Consider the following 19,784-nt stretch of genomic DNA (forward strand, 5'->3'; position numbering starts at 1 on the left):
AGCAGTTTTCTCGTCCCAGTGTCTAGCCGGTCACCACTTCTTTCAAACTTCCCTTTTTATTCAACTTATACGACGTACAGTCTATTTTAGACTTCAAAGTCAACTTCAACGAAACAAAGATTTTAAGCAAGCTGAGAAGATTCACAACAGGCGAGGCAAAGAATTGAACCCGGATCGATGGCTTCACCTTGCAGTTTCCGATATCCACTAGACTAACGAGACAACCTCCCGGAAGATAGAATTTTTTAGAGTATTGAAATAGTAGTATCCAGCAAAACAATTGAAAGTTAACCGTCTTCAACGGGGTTTTTAGACCTAAATACTGTAGATCAGGGCGGCATGGCTTAGAAACGCTATTTTTTGTTGAACTAAAGCTGTAATTCTGCCTGTTTTCATTCTTTTTAGAGCAGTAAGCTTGTCAATATTAACATGGGATATTGCGTCGTGTAATTGTCACGAAATGTCCAGTGTCAGTTTGAGGGATGAAAATAAGTGTTGACCTGTCTAGCCGACGTCCGCCATGTTTGAAGGAGGTTCGTAATTTCAGGACTTATTTCAGTACTTTCACGAGCAGAGGGATATGCTATCGCGAAAAAGATGCAACCCAGATTCACACATCACTCTCTTATCCTTGTGTTACTTATGCTAAACCACATCAACTGTTGTATCACGAAATTACGTCATCTAGGGGCATTTGGCAAGAAAAACCTTAAATAACAATGGTTTTCTGAGCCCGCGAGACTGAGCACCCCCAGCAAATCATTGTTTTAACGAAGCCCGCTGGTCAGCAACCTGGTTCTGGTCATTGCTGTCTAAAGCCCCATTTACGCAAGCAATTTTTGACTGCATGAGCAACCTGGACCGTCTGAGAATCAGGCTAGTACCACACTGGAAACCCCAGAATTTGGACGGAGATTTGAAATCTAAAACTAGTTTCAGTAGTATATTTGTTTTTTTTTTTTTTTTTACTGTCGCTGTTTTCCCCTGACTTAGAGCACCTCAGAGATAAATAAATCACAAAAATAGTAAAATGACATGGTTTGAATTATGTCTAACAGTTTCGACTAACAAACAGCAGCCGTTTTTTCCCACGCTTCTAAGAACTTAGGGCCATTCCATTTAAAATCCCCCCCCCCCCCCCCCCCCCACTGTTGACAAGATTCGGAACTCTCAAGTTTTAAAGTTTCCTAAAAAGATGCTTGCTGCAGATTGCGCCAAAGGTGCAAGTGTCCTGTGTTTCATGTGCCGGAGGCACCAAACAATTCTAGGGGGTCCAGGGCATGCCCCAACGGAAATTTTTTGAAATTTGCACTTGTGAGATCACTGGAAATGCACTGTCGAGTCCGCCATTTTGTTTCTCTCATGCTGCTTGCTAAGAGAGCCCATGTTATTATGGTCAGCCTGAGCTAACATATCGGCCTATAATTCATGTATTAATGGGTGAAAGTCCTGAAGAAACAAGAAAATTGGTCGCACACGAACAGATTAACATTGGCCAAAGCTAAGTACCGGTGAAGGAGCGAATTCGGAATTCATGAGCACTTCTGAAAGCTTAAAAGGTAGAGTTACCTTCAAGAAAAGTGCCAATTATGTGTGAGAAATGCTCGTGTCTTTGTGAGAGTGTGAGATTGCAATGAATGAGACTCATGCTCAATGCGTGAGACTTGAAAGCTCTGGAGATTGTGCGAGTTTCTACCCCTTAAGATGTAGGAGATCAAAGTGCCGACACATTCGCCCCTTCAGAAAAACTTGATATTTTATTTCTGCCCTCAGAATGGGAATTTTTTCCAATACCCTTCAAAAATATTTTAAAGATGAAAGATCGAGTGCCGAGCACATGTACCCCCTCAGAAATGCTCTTCAGACCCCCCTCAGAAAATTCATCAACAGAGGGGTGTGGATTTTAAATGGAACGGCCCTTATTGCTGTTGCAAAAGTACCATGGGAAAACATTACATTACAAAGAAGAAGGTCTCATCGAAGCCATTCAGAATTATGGAAACATAAAATTTGTCGATTGTGTTGCTTGCTTGATGGTATTCTGCACGATGGAATGCACGATGAAACACCAAAAATACTCTTATCAAAAGCATCAGAAGTTTCATCTTCACTGGGTAAATTGTGATCATTTCTCCAGTTTTTTTTTTATGGTGTGTAAGATTATAGTTCTTGTTTCTCAAACACTTTCAACCTGCCATTTATTTCCTACTGTTTACTGTTTTCTGTTGAGCATGCACAATGGAACCTCACGTTTTCTGGGAAAATCGAAGTCTGTCTGGGCGCTCACCCACTGACCAAAACGCCCGAGGACTCTGGGTTGAGATTGCAAGGGTTGCTTTTAGGCGTTTTCTGAATTTTTAATTTTGTTGGAAACTAAATGGTCAAATTATACCGTGATAACATCTTGGTTGGCTGAAGTATATTCTTTCCACATAGATTATAGGTCCTTCATCATGTTACATTTTTAGTTATATTAGGTTGATTAAGCAACAGAATGGGAACCTCAGTTCACGACGGGAGAGCACACGGAATAGTCTGGATTCTTCTCTAATCTGACCTAATATGGACATTTCTCTGCACACTGTCATGATCAACTGATATTCCCATTTTGTTGCTAAATCAGCCTAATAGCTCTGTTGGTCATATGGAAGATAACAATAGACTGGAAAGGATGCATAAGAGAACACTCTGACTTGTATTCAACCATTTTTTTAAGACAATACTCAAACTGTCTGGAGAGTATACAAGTGTTAGTAATATTTTTACAAATACAACCACACTGTTGAGTTTAAAGAAACATCGAAACATGTTCCTTAAACTCAAAAATGTGGTTGTATTTTTAAAAATATTATTACTACTCAAATTGCTTTAACAAGGGTTTAGTTATTTATTATTTAGCAAGAACAGATGATTAGCAGTTCATGCTAGAGGACTAATAAGCCTCCTGTAAAACCAAGAGTAATAATTATCATAGTTTAGCAATCTGTCTTTCTGTCCATCCGTGTCCATCTATATGGGGTGTTCTTTTGAAGATGACTCTACCAAAAGAATATGAATTTGAACATGGAATGATGAATACTCTTGTTATCACACAGGAATTCAGGAATACTCAGAAACTTAGGAGAGAGAGGGGGGGGGGGGGGGGGGGGGAGTAAAACCAGTAACCTACACATTCAGATGTCTTACCTATGTAGAACTCATTGAGCTAATCAAGAGACTTTTGGACTTTTCTTAATTTAAGCATGCTTGTCATTAAGGGAAACAAATCATCATTTCATTGATCCCGTGAACTTAGAACATCGCACTAATTTTCAATTGTACAGTAAAGAAGGTAGTCATGTCAGGGTTCAAATTTGACATGCAACACAATCAACTAGAATCTCAACACTCTGAAATGTTACTTGAAGAGTGGAATTTCATTTAAGCTCTTTCTTGCTGTCTTTTTAAGTTTTTAGAGGGGCTGCCTCTGTTGCTTTAAAAGCCATGATTTTTTTCCTTAACATTGTGAAAATTCAAGCTTAAACCTTCACTGAACACTCCAGAGATCGAAAGAGAAAAGGAAAAGACAACTAATTAAGAGAAGCATTGCCATCTTTATTATAATCATATCATCATCATCACCATTATCAGAAGCAGCAGCAGATGCAGCAGACTGCATTTGGCACCAAATGCATAAATTTGCACTAAACGAAGAAGCCTTTAATTTACTTTAGGAAGTTAGTTATCATTTCCTTAAAAGTTTGCATCAACGCAAAATTCAATAATACTAAAGACCATAAGAAACTGCGGTTAATCCCTATAAATTTGCTAACGGTATTGTAATTACCGGTATTAATTATACATGTACATGTCAAGGACTGCACAATTTAATTTATCAATTTGTCATATAACAACATCCTTCAATCCCACATAAAACACCTCTGGGTACTTTTCCGCAATGTTGAATGGCAAAAGCTCCTCTTCCTGACAGTAACCATAAATAAAATTATATTGAAAATCCAACAAGTTTTTACGGACATGGATGTCTCCGCTTAGCATCGAGCATATGCGTTATGGAAATCTGAAGATTACATTCACTTCGAAGCAGTCATTCTGGAGGACTGTTTCCTACCATATTTAAGATTGGTCGCAAAGTGAGCGAACATTTCTTCTTTCTTCTAGCGATTCCTCAGATTGTACGTGAAAGAACGGTTCCAATTATGTAGATGAAAGGCGGAGGTAAAGCACTGGATGAGGTCGATAAGCAAGTTTCACGCGTACAACAGAAGAAATGCGCTTTGGACGTTAATAGACACTGTTCGTCTTGACTATCTTGACAAAGTGCACTCCCCCAGCCATTGATATGATCATAAGTCCAACCAGCATCAACACAATAATGAGCTGCGCCATTGTTTGTAAGGTGGTTATGCGTGACCAACATAGCGTGATACAAGTGACAAATGACGTCATCCGGGGTCAAACTAATCCAACGTCATGCAAAAAATTGGGTAACTACTTTGGTGTAGTCACTCATATAGTGGTCCCAGGTGCACCAAAAAAATAACAGATTCCCATTTTTGGATATTTTAGGGTATTTTGAAGAATACCAATAAAAATACCAAATTTGGCAAAGTGAGACAAGTCCCAACCAGGGAATTCCCAACCAAGTTCCCTGATTTGGGACTTGTCTCACTCTTCCAAATCTGGGATTTTTGTTGGTATTCTTTAAATACCCTAAAATAGCCAAAAATGAGAATCTGTTATTTTTTCCTGTGGTGGCGTACTTAACTATGCTTAATCATCCCTGGCCGTACCTAAGCATCCCTAGCTGTACTTAAGCATCCCTAAGCGTACTTAAGCATTCTTCTTCATCCCTAGCCGCACCTAAGGATCTTTAATCATCCCTACCCGTACCTAAGCATCCCTGGCCTAGCTGTACTTAAGCATCCCTAAACGTACTTAAGCATCCTTCTTCATCCCTAGCCGTACTTAAGCATCCCCAACCATATTTAAGCATCCCTAAGCGTACTTAGGCATCCCTAACTCTACTTAAACATCCTTAATCATCCCTAGCCGTACCTAAGCATCCCTAACTCTACTTAAACATCCTTAATCATCCCTAGCCGTACTTTTTCTTCATCCCTAGCAGTACTTAAGCATCCTTAGTCACCCCTCGTCATCCCTAGTCGTACGTAATCATCCTTAATCGTCCGTACCCGTACTTAATCATATTTAATCACCCCTAGCCGTACCTATGCATCCCTAGCCATAATTAAGCATCCTTAATCGTCCCAAGGAGTGCTTTTAAGTAAAAGTATCCCTCATCCTCCATAGACGTACCTAAGCATCCATTGTCATCCCTAGGCATACTTAAACATCCTTAATAATCCTCAGCCGTACCTGAACATCCCTCAGCGTACTTAAGCATCCTTATTCATCCCTAGCCGTACTTAACTATCCGCAATCATCCCTACGCATACTTAAGCATACCTCATAAAACCCTAGAAGTACCGAAGCATCCATTGTCATCCTTAGGCATACTTAAACATCCTTATAATCATCCCTGGGCGTACTTAACAATTCTAAATCATCACTAGCCGTACCTAAGCATCCCTAGGCGTACTTAATTAATTATCCTTATTCTTCCCTAGCCGTACATAAGAATCCTTAATCATAACTAGCCGTACTTAAGCATCCTTAATCGTCCCTAGGCAACCTTAAGCATCCTTAGTCATCCCTACGTATACTTAAGCATCCCTCATCATGCCTACACGTATCTAAGCATCCATTCTTATCCATAGGCCTACTTAAGCGTCCTTGATTATCCCTAGCTGTCCAGTTACAGTGAAATACAACTACGGGTAAACTTTGGAAAATAGGGAGAGTTTACCATAAAGATCGTTCTATAATTTAACTTAGACGTTATTTGTTGTAAAAACTTACAGAAAGAGGTTATCTCTTATTATCACTGCTACTAAATTTGCAAATGGAAACAACGAGGCCCCATTAGGGGTTATCAGGATACAGGATATTTAGGTAAACATTTATAGGCATACTGGACATTTAGGGGGAAAATTAACGGAATACAGAATATTTAGGGAAAAAAAGCGAGAAAATCCCAGCAAAATCGAGAAAACTTCATGAAGATGCGATGTTGTGTAATACCTTCTGGTCATACAGACGTAGGCTCATCACAAATATTTTAAGCAAGAGCCGATACAACGTAGATTTGATTTTAGTGGTGTACTATATTTCGGCTGGCAAAACCAGCCTTCTTCAGGTACAATGAGAGTTTTCATTGAATTGCTTCTATGTACATATATATATAGTAAATGAATGTTGACGTAATACTGGAAAAAATGTAAATAAAACATGACAGTTACAAAGATTTTGAATTCAATACTAAGAGTCACGGAAAAATAACGGAAATCACTCAAAATAATAAACTGAAATCTAATACGTTTCTTCGCGGATACCGTTGGGATCAATTGTCCTGCCTTTTAAAATTGAAAAAGCTTCCCTGGCCTTACGGATCGAGTCTCTGTTAGAAAATATTTTTCCGATTGGAATTAATTGCATGTCCTTGGAGATGTTGTGGGGAGAGGAGAGGAAATGTTCTGCAACTGTAGTAGGTTTGGATTTGGTGTTAGAGTTATCTAAAGTGCGGCGGTGTTCATTAAAACGGTCTTTTAAACGTCGTATAGTTTCTCCTATGTACTGTAGATGGCATCTGTTGCATTGAATCATGTAGATAAGGTTTTTAGTTTCGCAAGTTATGTGGAAATTAATGGAGCGCGTTTCGCCAGTAGAGAAGAATTTGTAGTTGGTTAGTCCATGGAAAATGTAAGGACAGGTAGCGCAGTTTTTGCCACAGCGAAAAGAACCGGAAGGAAGAGTGGAATCAGAATGAGTTACATTGGGGGACAGTTTAGCTGTAACCAGCAGGTCTCGAAGGTTAGGGGAGCGCCTGAAAGCCACAACAGGTAGATGGAGGAAAGCATTTTTGCAGCGGTCAGAAGAAAGAAGTAGATTGTAGTGTTTTTTTATTATGTTGAAGATGGAAGGAAGTGATGGATTATAGGTCGTTATGAAAAGAATGCGTTTGGGTTTGTCTGTCTGTTTAGGTTGTAGGGTATGTGTGCGGGGAATGTCTTCAGCCCGTTGTATTTGTTTAGTAACAAAGTTGCGTTTGTAACCTCGTTTCAGAAGGTATGTCGTTAGTTCCGTGGTGCGAATCTTGAACGTTTCGTCGGTAGAACAAATTCGTCGTAGGCGGAGTGCTAGGCTGAAAGGGATGGCTTTTTTTGTATGTAGAGGATGACAAGAGGAATAAAGTAAATGTTGGTGTTTGTGCGTGGGTTTCGTGAGACGTTAACGTCAAGGAAAGGAACATTGGTGGGAGAGTGTGAGCTAGTGAATTTAACGGTAGGGTGAATGTTGTTGAGATAATCGATGAAAATTTTAAGGTTCTCCGGACTTTCAGTCCAGATCATAAAAATATCATTGATGTATCTCAACCAAGTATGAGGTTGGAATGGGGCGTTCCTTAGAGCATTTTTTTTCGAAAAGCCCGAGGAAGCGGTTAGCAAAAGAGGGGGCCATTTTGGTGCCCATAGCTGTGCCGTGGATTTGAAGGTAGTGGCTTTGAAGGCTGGATTTTTGGTGCTCAAAGGGCAAAAAATGAGACTCCCCCTGTAACTCCAAAACTAAAACTCAGAGAAGTGAGCCAAAGTGGCTTTTGAAATATCTCATTATACCCAACTTCTGTGCCAAGTTCCAGCCAAATCGGTTGACCACAACTTTTGGCTCCTGGAACACTTTCTCAGACAATGACACTTAAGAGATATATGGCATTCGGATTCCCGAAGAAAGCGAAGAAGATACAGAACAGATCATCCTTGAAGTGCTTGAACGTGGACCTGGCACCAGAAGATGTCGATATTTCCCACCGCGTGAAAAAAGGTAACATCCAACCTAGGCCAATAATTGTTAGATTTTCCAATTGTTATAGTAAAGAAAGAATGTATCACAATCGTCGTAAGCTGCGCAGAGCAAACGTTCGGGAGTTTTTGCTAGGCGCAGAAAGAGTCTACATAAACGAAAATCTGACGGCTCAAAGGGCAAGTTTATTCAAGAAAGTGCGAAATAAGAAGCGTCTTCACTAAGATTAGCGAGTTTGGACCCTGGACCGAACGATTTACGTCAAATGAGATCCCACAAGCACCGAAATAATAAAAATTCAACATCTTAAAGATCTTGATAAGCTTTAGATCTCAAGTATGTATAAATGATATTTATATTATTTATTCCGTTAAGTCTTCCCTGCCTGCAAGATATTGGTTCAAGATATTGGTTCAACTATATTGTTTTTTTTTTCCTTTGTGTATCTCAACTATTTAGTCACGTGTTTTTTTCTCTCTCTCGATTACGATCTTGGGTTAGAAATTTGCATTTGATTGTTGGTTGAACTGTTTAATCCCAGGAGAAAGAACTATTTTATACCGGCGTGATTGTTGTCGATATAGTGTCACTAGTTTTCTATTGTGTTACAGTATTATTTTTTGAAGCGTAGCTTGTTTGTAATTAACCTTACTTGTTTTTAGTCTTCTAGCCGTTAATTCTAGCTTATTATTGTTGCTGTGCTGTTGTTCCTTTTTTCGTGTAGGTTGGTATGTCTAGTCTTTTGAAAATAATTAGCCTTAATGTTAGGGGGTTGCGCAATCAAATCAAACGGAGAGGAATCTTCTCATATTTAAAGAACCAAAAGGCGACACTTTATTGTCTTCAGGAAACTTTTTCTCAGGAAAAGGATGAGAATATCTGGTCTGAGGAATGGGGAGGACAAACTTTATTTGCTCGTGGGTCGGAACACTCTAGGGGTGTATGTATCCTTCTGAAATCTAACGCTCATCTCAGTCTTCATATTATTTCCAGTGATCCAAATGGTAGATACATTATAGCTAAATTTAAAGTGGGAGACGAAGAACTCTTTGTGGTCAATATCTATGCGCCAAATCAGCATAATGAAAAATTGTCTTGTATTAAAAACCTTGTACCTGATCTTATGGCTAAAACAGATATTACAAAATTAATAATCACAGGGGCTTGGAATTGCACTTTAACGCCAAAAGATAAAGCAGGCGGCCTCCCTCGGAGTGAAACAGAATATGGGAACTCGATCATCCGCCTTATGAAGGAATTTGGCCTAAATGATATTTATCGTAAATTTCATCCGAATACTAGAGCCTTTACTTATGAGTCAAAAAGCTTAAAGATGAAATCAAGAATTGATTAATTTTTGATCTCCAATTCTATGACTGCTCATGTGAAAAAGGCGGAAATTCGTGTGTCTATTGCCCCTAATCACAAGGCAACTTTTTTATCTCTAGAAATTCAAGGAGATTTCAAAAGGGGCCCAGGGTCCTGGAAATTTAATAACCAGCTGTTGGAGGATGAAAATTTCGTTCAACTTGTTAACAGGACATACCCAGAAATTTCAGCAAAATATAAGGATCTTGAAAATAAATGATTACTTTGGGAAATGATTAAAATGGAAATTCGTGCCTTCACTATCACCTACTCCAAGAAAAAAAGGCGAGAAGTAAAACAAAGAGAAATAGAATTGCAAAATGAAATCAACGAGCTAGACCAGAAAATATGTAACGATTTTTGCCTTGATATCAATACTTTGAATAACTATGAAGAAGCTAAAAAGCAACTGAACGATTTATATGACATGAAAGGCAGAGATACAATGTTTCGTTCTAAATCTCGCTGGATTGAGCATGGAGAAAAGCCAACAAAATATTTCTTTAATTTAGAAAAGAAAAAATATGAAAAGAAACTAATCAAGGAAATAAAAACTGAAAATCCTGCTGAGCCATTAACCAATATCAAGGACATAGGTAACAAAATTGAGGAACACTTTACACAACTTTTGAGTCGTCAAATAGTGGAGGATGAAACTTTGAATGAAGCTAACTTTGACTCATTCGTGGAAGAGCTAGAGATGCCAAAGCTAACAAAGGAAGAACAAGATCTAATGGAACACGACTTATGAATTGAAGAAATGAAAAATGTTATTAAGTATTTTCAAAAGGGCAAGACTCCGGGTGACGATGGCTTTCCTGTCGAATTTTACGTAACCTTTATAGAACTAATCGGACCCAACTTGTTGGATTCTTATAATGAAGCTTTTCAAGAAAACAAACTCTCGATTTCGCAACGACGAGGAATTATCAATCTAATCCCCGAGGGCGATGAGAACTTTAACGATTTAAGAAATTCGCGACCCATTACTCTTCTTAATGTGGATTATAAAATTCTTGCAAGAATCATAGCAATGCGTATGGAACCTTTCTTGCCAAAACTAATTCATCCTGAGCAAACTGGCTTTATTAAAGGAAGGTATAGAGGGCAAAATATTAGGCTTCTAAATGACTTAATGTCGCACACCGAACGCAATGATATTTCTGGTATCTTTCTCTTTGTAGACTTCGAAAAGGCTTTTGATTCGCTAAAATGGAATTTTTTGCCTTGGGCTCTAAAAGCTTTTAACTTTGGACCAGCTGTTAGGAAATGGATTACAGTCCTCTACAACGATGTCGAAAGTGAAGTGATGAATGGAGGCTATATGACTAATTACTTTAAAATATCAAGAGGGGTACGGCAAGGCTGTCCGCTTAGCCCATACTTATTTATTCTTTCTGTCGAATTGTTAGCACTGAAACTCCGTTATATATATCCCAGAGTGCAAAGGTATCTCTCTTCCAAACTCTAAAGAAGCGAAGCTATCTCAATTTGCCGATGACACAACACTCATTTTACGTGATATAGATTCCCTTAAGGCTTCTTTGCATTGTATTAACATCTTCGGTGAAATATCAGGTCTTAAATTAAATGCGACAAAGACAAAAGCTATGTGGATTGGATAGAAGAAAGAGTGCAAGAATAAGATATTGAATTTCACACCGATAAGAGAACCTATAAAAATCCTTGGTACATATATATCATACGATCAACAAAAAACTAAGGGGGCCAATTTTTTTAGCAGAATTCAAAAAATAAAGACGAAACTGAATATGTGGCAGACGCCTGACCTTTCTCTTTATGGCCGAACGCTCTTAGCGAAAACAATAGGAGTATCTCAGTTGATATACACTGCTTCGATGCTTACGGTCCCTGAAAATGTTATTCAAAAAACGCAAGCTGAACTCTTTGCTTTCCTGTGGAGAAATAAGAAAGACAAAATTAAGAGAAAAGTGATTTATCAACCTCTTGTAGATGGAGGATTAAATTATTGTATTAACTTCAGAACTATGTCAAAGTCCCTTCGTCTGAGCTGGATTGGCAGACTGCTAGATGGCAGCGACGCTAACTGGAAGGCAATTCCAAATTACTATTTTAATAGACATGGTGGCCTAACCAATTTACTAAATTGTAACTACGATACAAAATGCATCGATTCAAGCTTGCCCCTGTTCTATAAAGAACTGCTAAAATACTTTCAGGAGCTTGTAATGTGTATGACCTTGACCAGCGAGGGAAATTTGTCTTGTGGAATAATAGGGAAATAAAGATTGAGGGGAAAACATTGTTTTGGAAAACATGGTTTGAAAAAGGAATCTTTTTGGTGCAAGATTTGGTGCAAGACGGAAAGTTCTTGTCTCTCCAAGAATTTCAGGATAAATTTGATTTAGAAATTAATTTTCTTCAATATTTTCAAATGGTTGCTGCTATTCCCAGCGAGATTAAATGTAGTGCATATAAAACGCAAATTACGCCTGATGATCTCTTCAAAATGGAGGATATACTTCAGTTAACTAAAAACCCTTCGCTCTCCTTGGCCAAAATGAGGTGCAAACATTATTACAAACTTTTTAATGAAAACTGTATCATTGTGCCTACTGGTGTGAAAGCTTGGGAACAACTCTTCCCTGATTCGTTTGTTTCCTGGAAAGCAAACTTTCAAAAGATATATAAAATAACTAAAGATAATAAACTAAGACAATTCTTATTTAAGCTCCTGCATAGGATAACTGGTTACTAAGCGAGAAGTGAAAAGATTTAAAATTACAGTCGATGATCAATGCTCTCTATGCTGAAGTCAAGAATCTATACTTCATACATTTTTGGACTGTTCTATATACTACGTCCTCATTCTACAACGATATTGTGAAATGGTTCAATAACGTGAGCAACTTAAAACTTACTCCCCCGAATGAACAGATTCTATTCCATATAAAGGAGGAAAAATGCAAACTGACGAACGCCCAAGAACGCAGACTAGATATTCTCCTTCTATACACCAAATATTATTTATACACTTGTAAATCACTTTGTAAGACGCCCAACTTTGTAGAACTACAGAGGAAAATTGAATGGCAATGGAAACTTGAAAACTGCTCTTCTTCTTTATGACACTTTATATTTTTATAGTGCATTTAAAATATGTTATTAAAAAGTATTATAAAGTTATATTAATTGTAAAATATAAATGAGTATTGAAATTAATGGTTGTGTTTTTTAAGATTCATCCAGTTTATAATTTATATACTGGGTGCGATAATGGTTTAATTGTCTGTATAAATAAAAAAAACCTTATCATGGTTATAAAACAAAAATGGTTATTTACACTGCACAGTTTAAAAAATGGTGATAAAAAACAAAAAACATATTACTTTCATCGTTTTCTCTATGAGAGCTTTAATGGTATAACAGATCCTAAAAAAGTCATCGATAATATAAATAATAAAAGAGAAGATAATTGTACAAATAATTTACAACTTATTACACAACAAGAAAATTGTGTGAAATCAGCTAAAAACAGAGATTACAAATTCACAGCTAAAAATCACCAAAATTAAAAATGTGTAAAAGCAACTAATATGAATACTAATGAAATATTATATTTTAACAGTTTACGCGGTTGACAAAAATTTGAATATAAATCCTGGTTTAGTCAAAATGGTTTGTGAAGGATTAAATAATCCTAAAACAGCTAATTCTATAAAAGGATAATCAAAGTTACATATTTCAATATATTAATAAAGATGATATGCCCGATAATTTTTTAAAGTCTGATTGGTTAGGTAAAAAGAGAACTAGATTTTTAACTGATAAAGAAAAGCTATTAAACAAAAAAAGTTAACAAATAAATGGTCTAAAATAACTTTTACATGTAGCTGTGGAAAAATTTATAAAAATAACTACAAATCTGTTCATAAAAAAATATGTCAATAGTTGTTTGATTATTAGTAATATATACTGTGTTTACAATGTATGTTACACAATAGTTTTTTAGTTACATTTAAGTTCTAATGTAATAATATTTTTATCATATGTATCGTATAATTTTTTAATTTGGTACTTCACTTTTTGGATATTTTTGCAATACAAAATCAATTTAACAAAGACTAACAATTAATTCATATTCATCACCATCAATCAATTTCTTTTCAATTTAATTGTTAATCAGTTGTTCTTTTTTTTTCATTAATACTAAATTTATCACAAACTTTCATTAATTTTTTTCATTCCTCTTTTTCATCAAAATCACTGTCGATATCACTTTCAATATCACCTTCTGAATCACTGCTTCATGATAATGATTATACTTTGATTTTTGAATCTGAATCTGTCATTTATATATATATTTAGAAAATTTTTTGTACTTTTAAATAAATTCAATATGTTACATAGTAAACAATGCTAAAATCAGGAAACTGAGGCGGAATGACACACATACCGGAATAAACCGGAATATGCCAGAACAAGACGGAATGACTCTGGAATAAAACCGAATGACACCGGAATGAGACGGTTTAAACAAGAATGGTACCGGAATATACCGGAACGAGGCGGAATGACAGGCAGAAGAAACCAGAGGGACACCAGAATCAAGCTGATTAGCGTGGACCGGAATTACAAGGAACAAAAAGTAATTTTTATCATTCTAGACTTTGAATGAATAAGTGTTGCAGAATAGAGGGACTGACAAAAAAAAACAGTTTACATTAAAGGGGAAGTAACAAGAACGAGTCACGATATGTTCTCACAATTCTTCATGTAAATATATTAGTATCAACGATCGATCTTTTTCCTGTGCTTCTGACTTCTTTCTTCAAACAAGGAAACACTGCGTTCAGGTTCGATGGCATTACTGCCAACAATCGGGAAGAGAAAAAGATTCTTCTGGCCGTTTGCGCGAATCTATTTCCGTACATCTCCATCATGTGTGGGTCATATGCATGGGAAGCAGAAGGGAAGCAGGCAAGCAGCAACGGTGGTTCGCTGAACTTGATTGTGATTGGTCAATACACAATTTACCTGTCAGAATGAAATAAAAATGTTCACGGGTTTTCTGACTCGCACAGTGAAAACCGCCTCCGAGATCCATAGATAGTCATCCTTGATACTCCGGTTTCTCAGCGACGAATTGTTCAGAAAACCTTCAGATAATGGGCCGCTGAGTCAACGAAGTTAAACAGGACAGCTTGGATTTTCAGGATTTATTTGAAGAAAATAATCTGAAGCTATCGAAAGTAGTAAAATAACAATAATACCTTAATAATTGAATACTTTGATCGAAATCAATGTAGAAGAAATTTATAAACTTAATTAAAAACTTACGTTTGTCCAAGCCAGTCCAACCATTTAAAAATACATACAATCGCAGCGGATCAAGAACTATTGCATCCTAACATTACAATCATATGAAAATACTAGCATTTTTGGCGGGTCGGATTACATGACCTTTGACAGTGTAGGTCCAGTCTCCTTTGTTCATTTATACGCGAAACACCGTTTTTGTCTCAAAACAAGACGCCTACATGGGCGTATCCGTGGAATGCGCAAACAGTTAACACAAATCGTCCAGTTACAGTCAACTTCAAGTACAGGTAAACTTCGGAAAATAGCGAGAGATTACCAGAAAGATAAATCTGTAATATAACTTTAAGTTGTTTGTTGTAAAAACTCGTTATTACTGTTACTAAATTTGCAAATGCAAACAACGAAGCGCTCTTAGCAGGTTATCAGGATACGGGATTTTTTATTTATTTATTTTTTGGAAGGAGACTTTATTTAAATCTTGCAGTTTTCCCTGCTTCCTTAACTCCATTCATCCAAAAATTACAAGATCAGCCTTAAATCATCTGAAAACCTTATTACAAACCACAGTTCAACAACTTATCATCCTGGGCCAGTTGTTCAAAAGCCAAGTTTTAAAACGAGTTTTATTCTCTACTCCCAAACGCTGTTCAAGGCTGATATTCGGTAAAACTTTACATTAGAAGAAGTCAACCTTGAAAAACAAAAATAAGCAAAGGAAACTATCACCAAAAAGTTGAAAACATAAAACAAATGTTTACGCTAATCCTGGATTAAGGTAATCGGCTTTCGAACAACCGGTCCCTGCATTCCAAGTCCGGTTCCGTAATCCTGGTTTAGTTCTTTGCAAACTGTTTAAATCTGCCGTGACGAAGACAAGAAGACAACATCTGTACTCTATTTCTCTCAATGCTCAAAAATCTAAAATTCCGCAATTGCGTGTTCTATAGTCCAGTACAAAGTTCTAATTTTACAATTACATAATCTTGATAACTTGGTACCAAACGTTCCACAATAACTTGAAATCTCGTCAAGAAAAAAGCTTAAATCCAGTAGTCCAGTCCGGGTTGAGATGGCCAAAACTCTCTCTATCATCGATTCAAAACTCAACAAAAGCTACAAGTAGTAAGTAGTTCTCAGAAACTACAAAAGTTCGTCATGATTCTACACTCGAGCTGGCTTCAAGGCTGACATGTTGATCATTTACAACTTCTTTTTCACCACAAGCTTAAGCGTGCAATCTGAGCTGCTGACAGCTTTCCAAGACCAATGTCAAAAGTTAGCGGGGTTAGTATCTGGATGTGGGACGTCAAAACATGCCACTTACGGTCAGGAACATACGACCAAAAATTCTATTTTAATGCTCAAAAATGCGAACTAAGCAAGGTACAGATTTTGCTAGCCTGCTTTATGCAAAACAAATATTGACGCAAAAGTATATGAATATTACTATATAGTTTTTAAGGAGAGCAGAAGGAACTTCAAGGAAGAGAAAAACATTTCGAGAGATTTTTGTTACGTTCAATCAGAGTTAGATTTTTCTATCGTACTTTTGGTCGTACGAGTAAAATCGCAAAATCGAAAGTGACATCGATTTTAGTACCCGCCTGTGATAAAGTTACCTTGCGTGTTTAATACTGACAACTCACGAAACAAAGGATGCACCTGTGACAAAATTACGGCAAGACACCGGGTTTTTGTTAGTTTCTTTTTTTTCTTTCAAGTGTTATTAAGTTCGACAATTTAACACAAAGATCACAATCGTTGATGCTAGTCCACGTGTCAGCTAAAGTTAAGCTCCTCCGAATGAGGTTAGTACTTAGATGGGGGGACCGCTGCAAGTCCCCGTGACGGCGATAGCTAATTCCGTTTTTTAAACTTGATTTCATTTTTTATCTTGTTTGGCCGTTGAAATCTATTTTCTTATTTTCTTTCTACGTCAAAACGGCGAAAAAACTGGTTCCCAAGAAATATTGGAGTATTCGTTCTATGCAAAATACTTCCAATGAAGTATAAATACTTCCAATGGAGTATTCGTTGTATGCAAAATAGTGTTCACAGAGGAACACACAAGTACGAGACAAGATCTAGAAATAACGTAGAACATTATAGCTTGCCATTCTCAAAGAAAGAGCATCTGTCCATTTTATCGAATAGTTTAATACTGAATCAATCATCGCGGGCAGAGAGATTCCACACTAAGTCTTTGCTTTCATCAAGCTTAACGGAAGTGTTTTGCGGTGGCCGAGTGGTCTAACGCGCTCGCAGATAATTGTGAAGGTTGGGAAAGAATATGAGTTCTAGATCTCCTCGGGGTAGGGAAGTTTGGACTTACTGGAGGGAATAAATGGAAATTCACCCGATCGGAGATTAATTCAATATCCGTGGGGTAGTCACATTTGTAAAGAGAAAAAAAAGACACCAGACCGGTTTTAAGACGTGGAATGCCGAAGGCGTGACGTCACGCGCTCTCTCATCCTTAGGGTTGTCTGCCTGCGAATAAACAGTGATTTTGTCACAGGGGCGCGGAGAACGTTTGAAAGTGGGGGCTAGGGCTTGGTATATGTACGACTAGTGTAAATTACTAAGTCTTTGATCAAGCCAAAAAGAAAACTGCAACAAAATAATTTTCAATCCATAGTCAACTACTACTTGTCATTTATTGTTCACATCTTTAATATCACTTACAATTTTCATTATTATTGCAATATATGAAGAAATTTGTAATGGATTGGTAGGGTTTGCTGAAAACGGTGAGTAATCCCAATGCTGCTCAACTGAGTCGCCAATTCGTGATTTATTCCCACCAAAGTCATCTCCGTTGATAAGGCTGTCAATCAAAAGGGGAACTTTAACTTCCCGCCAAAACATAAAAACCGCTGTTTCTCCGCCAATATTTGGTCTTTTTCAATAATTTTTTAAAAATTAGTTACAATCCGACCGTAACTTTGAGGCAAAAATCTAAATTTGAAGAAAATTGCCGATCTGAAGGGATACGGTAACCTTAAACAGAAATTAATGACAGAAGAATACGATCCGCAATGCTGGAAAGAAAAGACTTATGACCTCAAAGCAGAAACATTACTATCCGGCGATTTAATGATTTGTGAAAATACACTGAAAATAAACAAGGAAATCAATTACCTGGGGTGCTATTTGGAATTATGTGAACTAGCATTTGAGTGGTTTCCTTTTACAAAGTGACCGTTTAATACAGGTCAAGACAATAGCGACCGCTTATTAGAAGTGACCATTTATTACAGGTCAAAATTACAGTAATTCAGTGAAGGGAAGTAATTTTCGCGACTGTAATTGTCAATTATTATCAATACGCGAGGACAAATGACAAACGCGTCTTTTTACGAAACGGGAAATGCGCGGGCTGAAAATACATTTGCCGCCCTGATATTGATTGGCTGCACAGATGCCAAACAACTTCGCTCCGCCAATGAGAATGTCCAATTTAAGTGCGATGATTACTTCTACATTTGGTCTACAACCAGCACTTCAAGTATATACATTCCTTTCATTCTCACAACCTTTGTTTGTATACATTGAGGGACATTTCCACACCATAGTTTCATGCTACATCTCTGTTAAACAATTTTTTCTTATTAAATGATTTGGTACGATTTGACCTTGTGTATTGATAATAATGATAATCAAATGACTGTTGTCGGGAATCCGCTCGGGCGCGAATGATACCACTCGGGCCACAAATAAGATAAATTAGTATATACCACGCAAGTGAATAGTGCTTTTGGCGCGTGCTGATTGGCTAGCCCGGACGTGATTATGCAAGTACTATTCACCTCCACTTCGGTGAATAATTTGTTAAATAGGCCCTCCAAAAGTCATGTGATTGTAAGGCCACACGGAGCGCGCGTGGGATTTTGCGGAAGTGGGGAGATTACACGCGAGGCAACTGAGCAAGGATGGCGGACGCGGAAGGGAACGTTGTTGACAATTTAACTTCGTTAGACTTAAGTGATCTTAACGAAGAAACAGTGATAGAACTTTTGAGAAATAAGTACTCCCAAAACAAGATTTACGTGAGTGAGCTTTGCTTATTTCACATTGCCCTTTTGATGCTGTGGGTATTGTCCAAATTTGATTTAAAAAGTTTGGCTTATTCGTTTTCAGACGACTATTGGAGATATTTTACTGTCAGTGAATCCATTCAAATCACTTTCGATATATGGATCTGGGGTAAGCGTTGAGTGGAGTGATATTGACTTTTGTTTAGCGTGAAAGATCAAGCCAATTATTCAGATACAAAGTCTGATGTGTGATATATTGTTTACGCACAGGATTTTAATATTGTCATGCAAACCATTGGTCGAAGAACTGCTATAAATAGATTAGGATCTTATCTATTAGTGTTTTTCTGGGATGATTTTGCAAAGAGTATGCTTAATTTATTTGTTTCATTGCTTTCGGCATTTCAGTTTCAACGCTTGAGCGAATTTGTGATCATTTCGAATCTAATTAAGCACGCAAGAGTTTCAAGAGATTCCATTTTGAATATACCCGCTTGTATGACAATGTTTTATCGTTAGTATTAGAGGTGTAGAAGTGCAGTATTATAATTCTGAAGAATCCGGTGAACATTGGCCTTCTACAACGGAAACACCATACTGGATTTATACTAGTCCGACATACTCGCCATTTTGGTTTCGTGAATAAAAAAAACCAAATTATAATTTCGTTGGAGGAAACCGGCTCGTGTTGGAAAACCAATTTGCGCATACAGCTCTTAGTGAAATAAGGTGGCTCCTTGCCAATATTCCACAACTGATTCTTTGCATTTCTGCATATTTTGTAATTACGCCAAAATTACGCCATACCAAGAGGCTACAGGTAGCCTACACTTTGTTCGAAGGATTTTTAGCCGACTTCCTTTTAGTTCACAGTATGTCCGTGGGTTTTTTTGTTACAATACCTTGGTAAATATCCAGTTTCAATTCTGTAGTCTGAAGTCCACAGTGTACATTCCGTGACCCAATGATAGGGTTAAGTGTGATCGTGGATATTTGTTTTCATTTAAAACTCTTGTTAACCACATTGATTCTAATCAAAACCAGAAAACAGATGCTTTGCAAGTCTCTAAGATGATATTTAAAAATATTTAATACTTTTCCTTAACAATACTGGGAAAAATATAAATTAGGATATCTGTTTTACAGTCATACAAC

At 37.2% G+C, this 19,784-nt stretch overlaps 1 protein-coding gene across 1 annotated transcript in view; it reads left to right on the plus strand.

The window, feature by feature from the left end:
* Positions 1-18,482: 18,482 nt before the first annotated feature.
* LOC138003740 (myosin IE heavy chain-like) overlaps positions 18,483-19,784 on the plus strand; it is a 60,189-nt gene continuing 58,887 nt past the window's right edge. Inside the window, exons 1-2 of the mRNA XM_068849962.1 lie at positions 18,483-18,641; positions 18,733-18,798. Coding sequence (XP_068706063.1) covers positions 18,525-18,641; positions 18,733-18,798 — 183 coding nt within the window. The 5' untranslated portion in view covers positions 18,483-18,524. The remainder of the gene's footprint in view (positions 18,642-18,732; positions 18,799-19,784) is intronic.

Source organism: Montipora foliosa, chromosome 5, assembly GCF_036669935.1.
Source record: "Montipora foliosa isolate CH-2021 chromosome 5, ASM3666993v2, whole genome shotgun sequence".
Taxonomy (NCBI): domain Eukaryota; kingdom Metazoa; phylum Cnidaria; class Anthozoa; order Scleractinia; family Acroporidae; genus Montipora; species Montipora foliosa.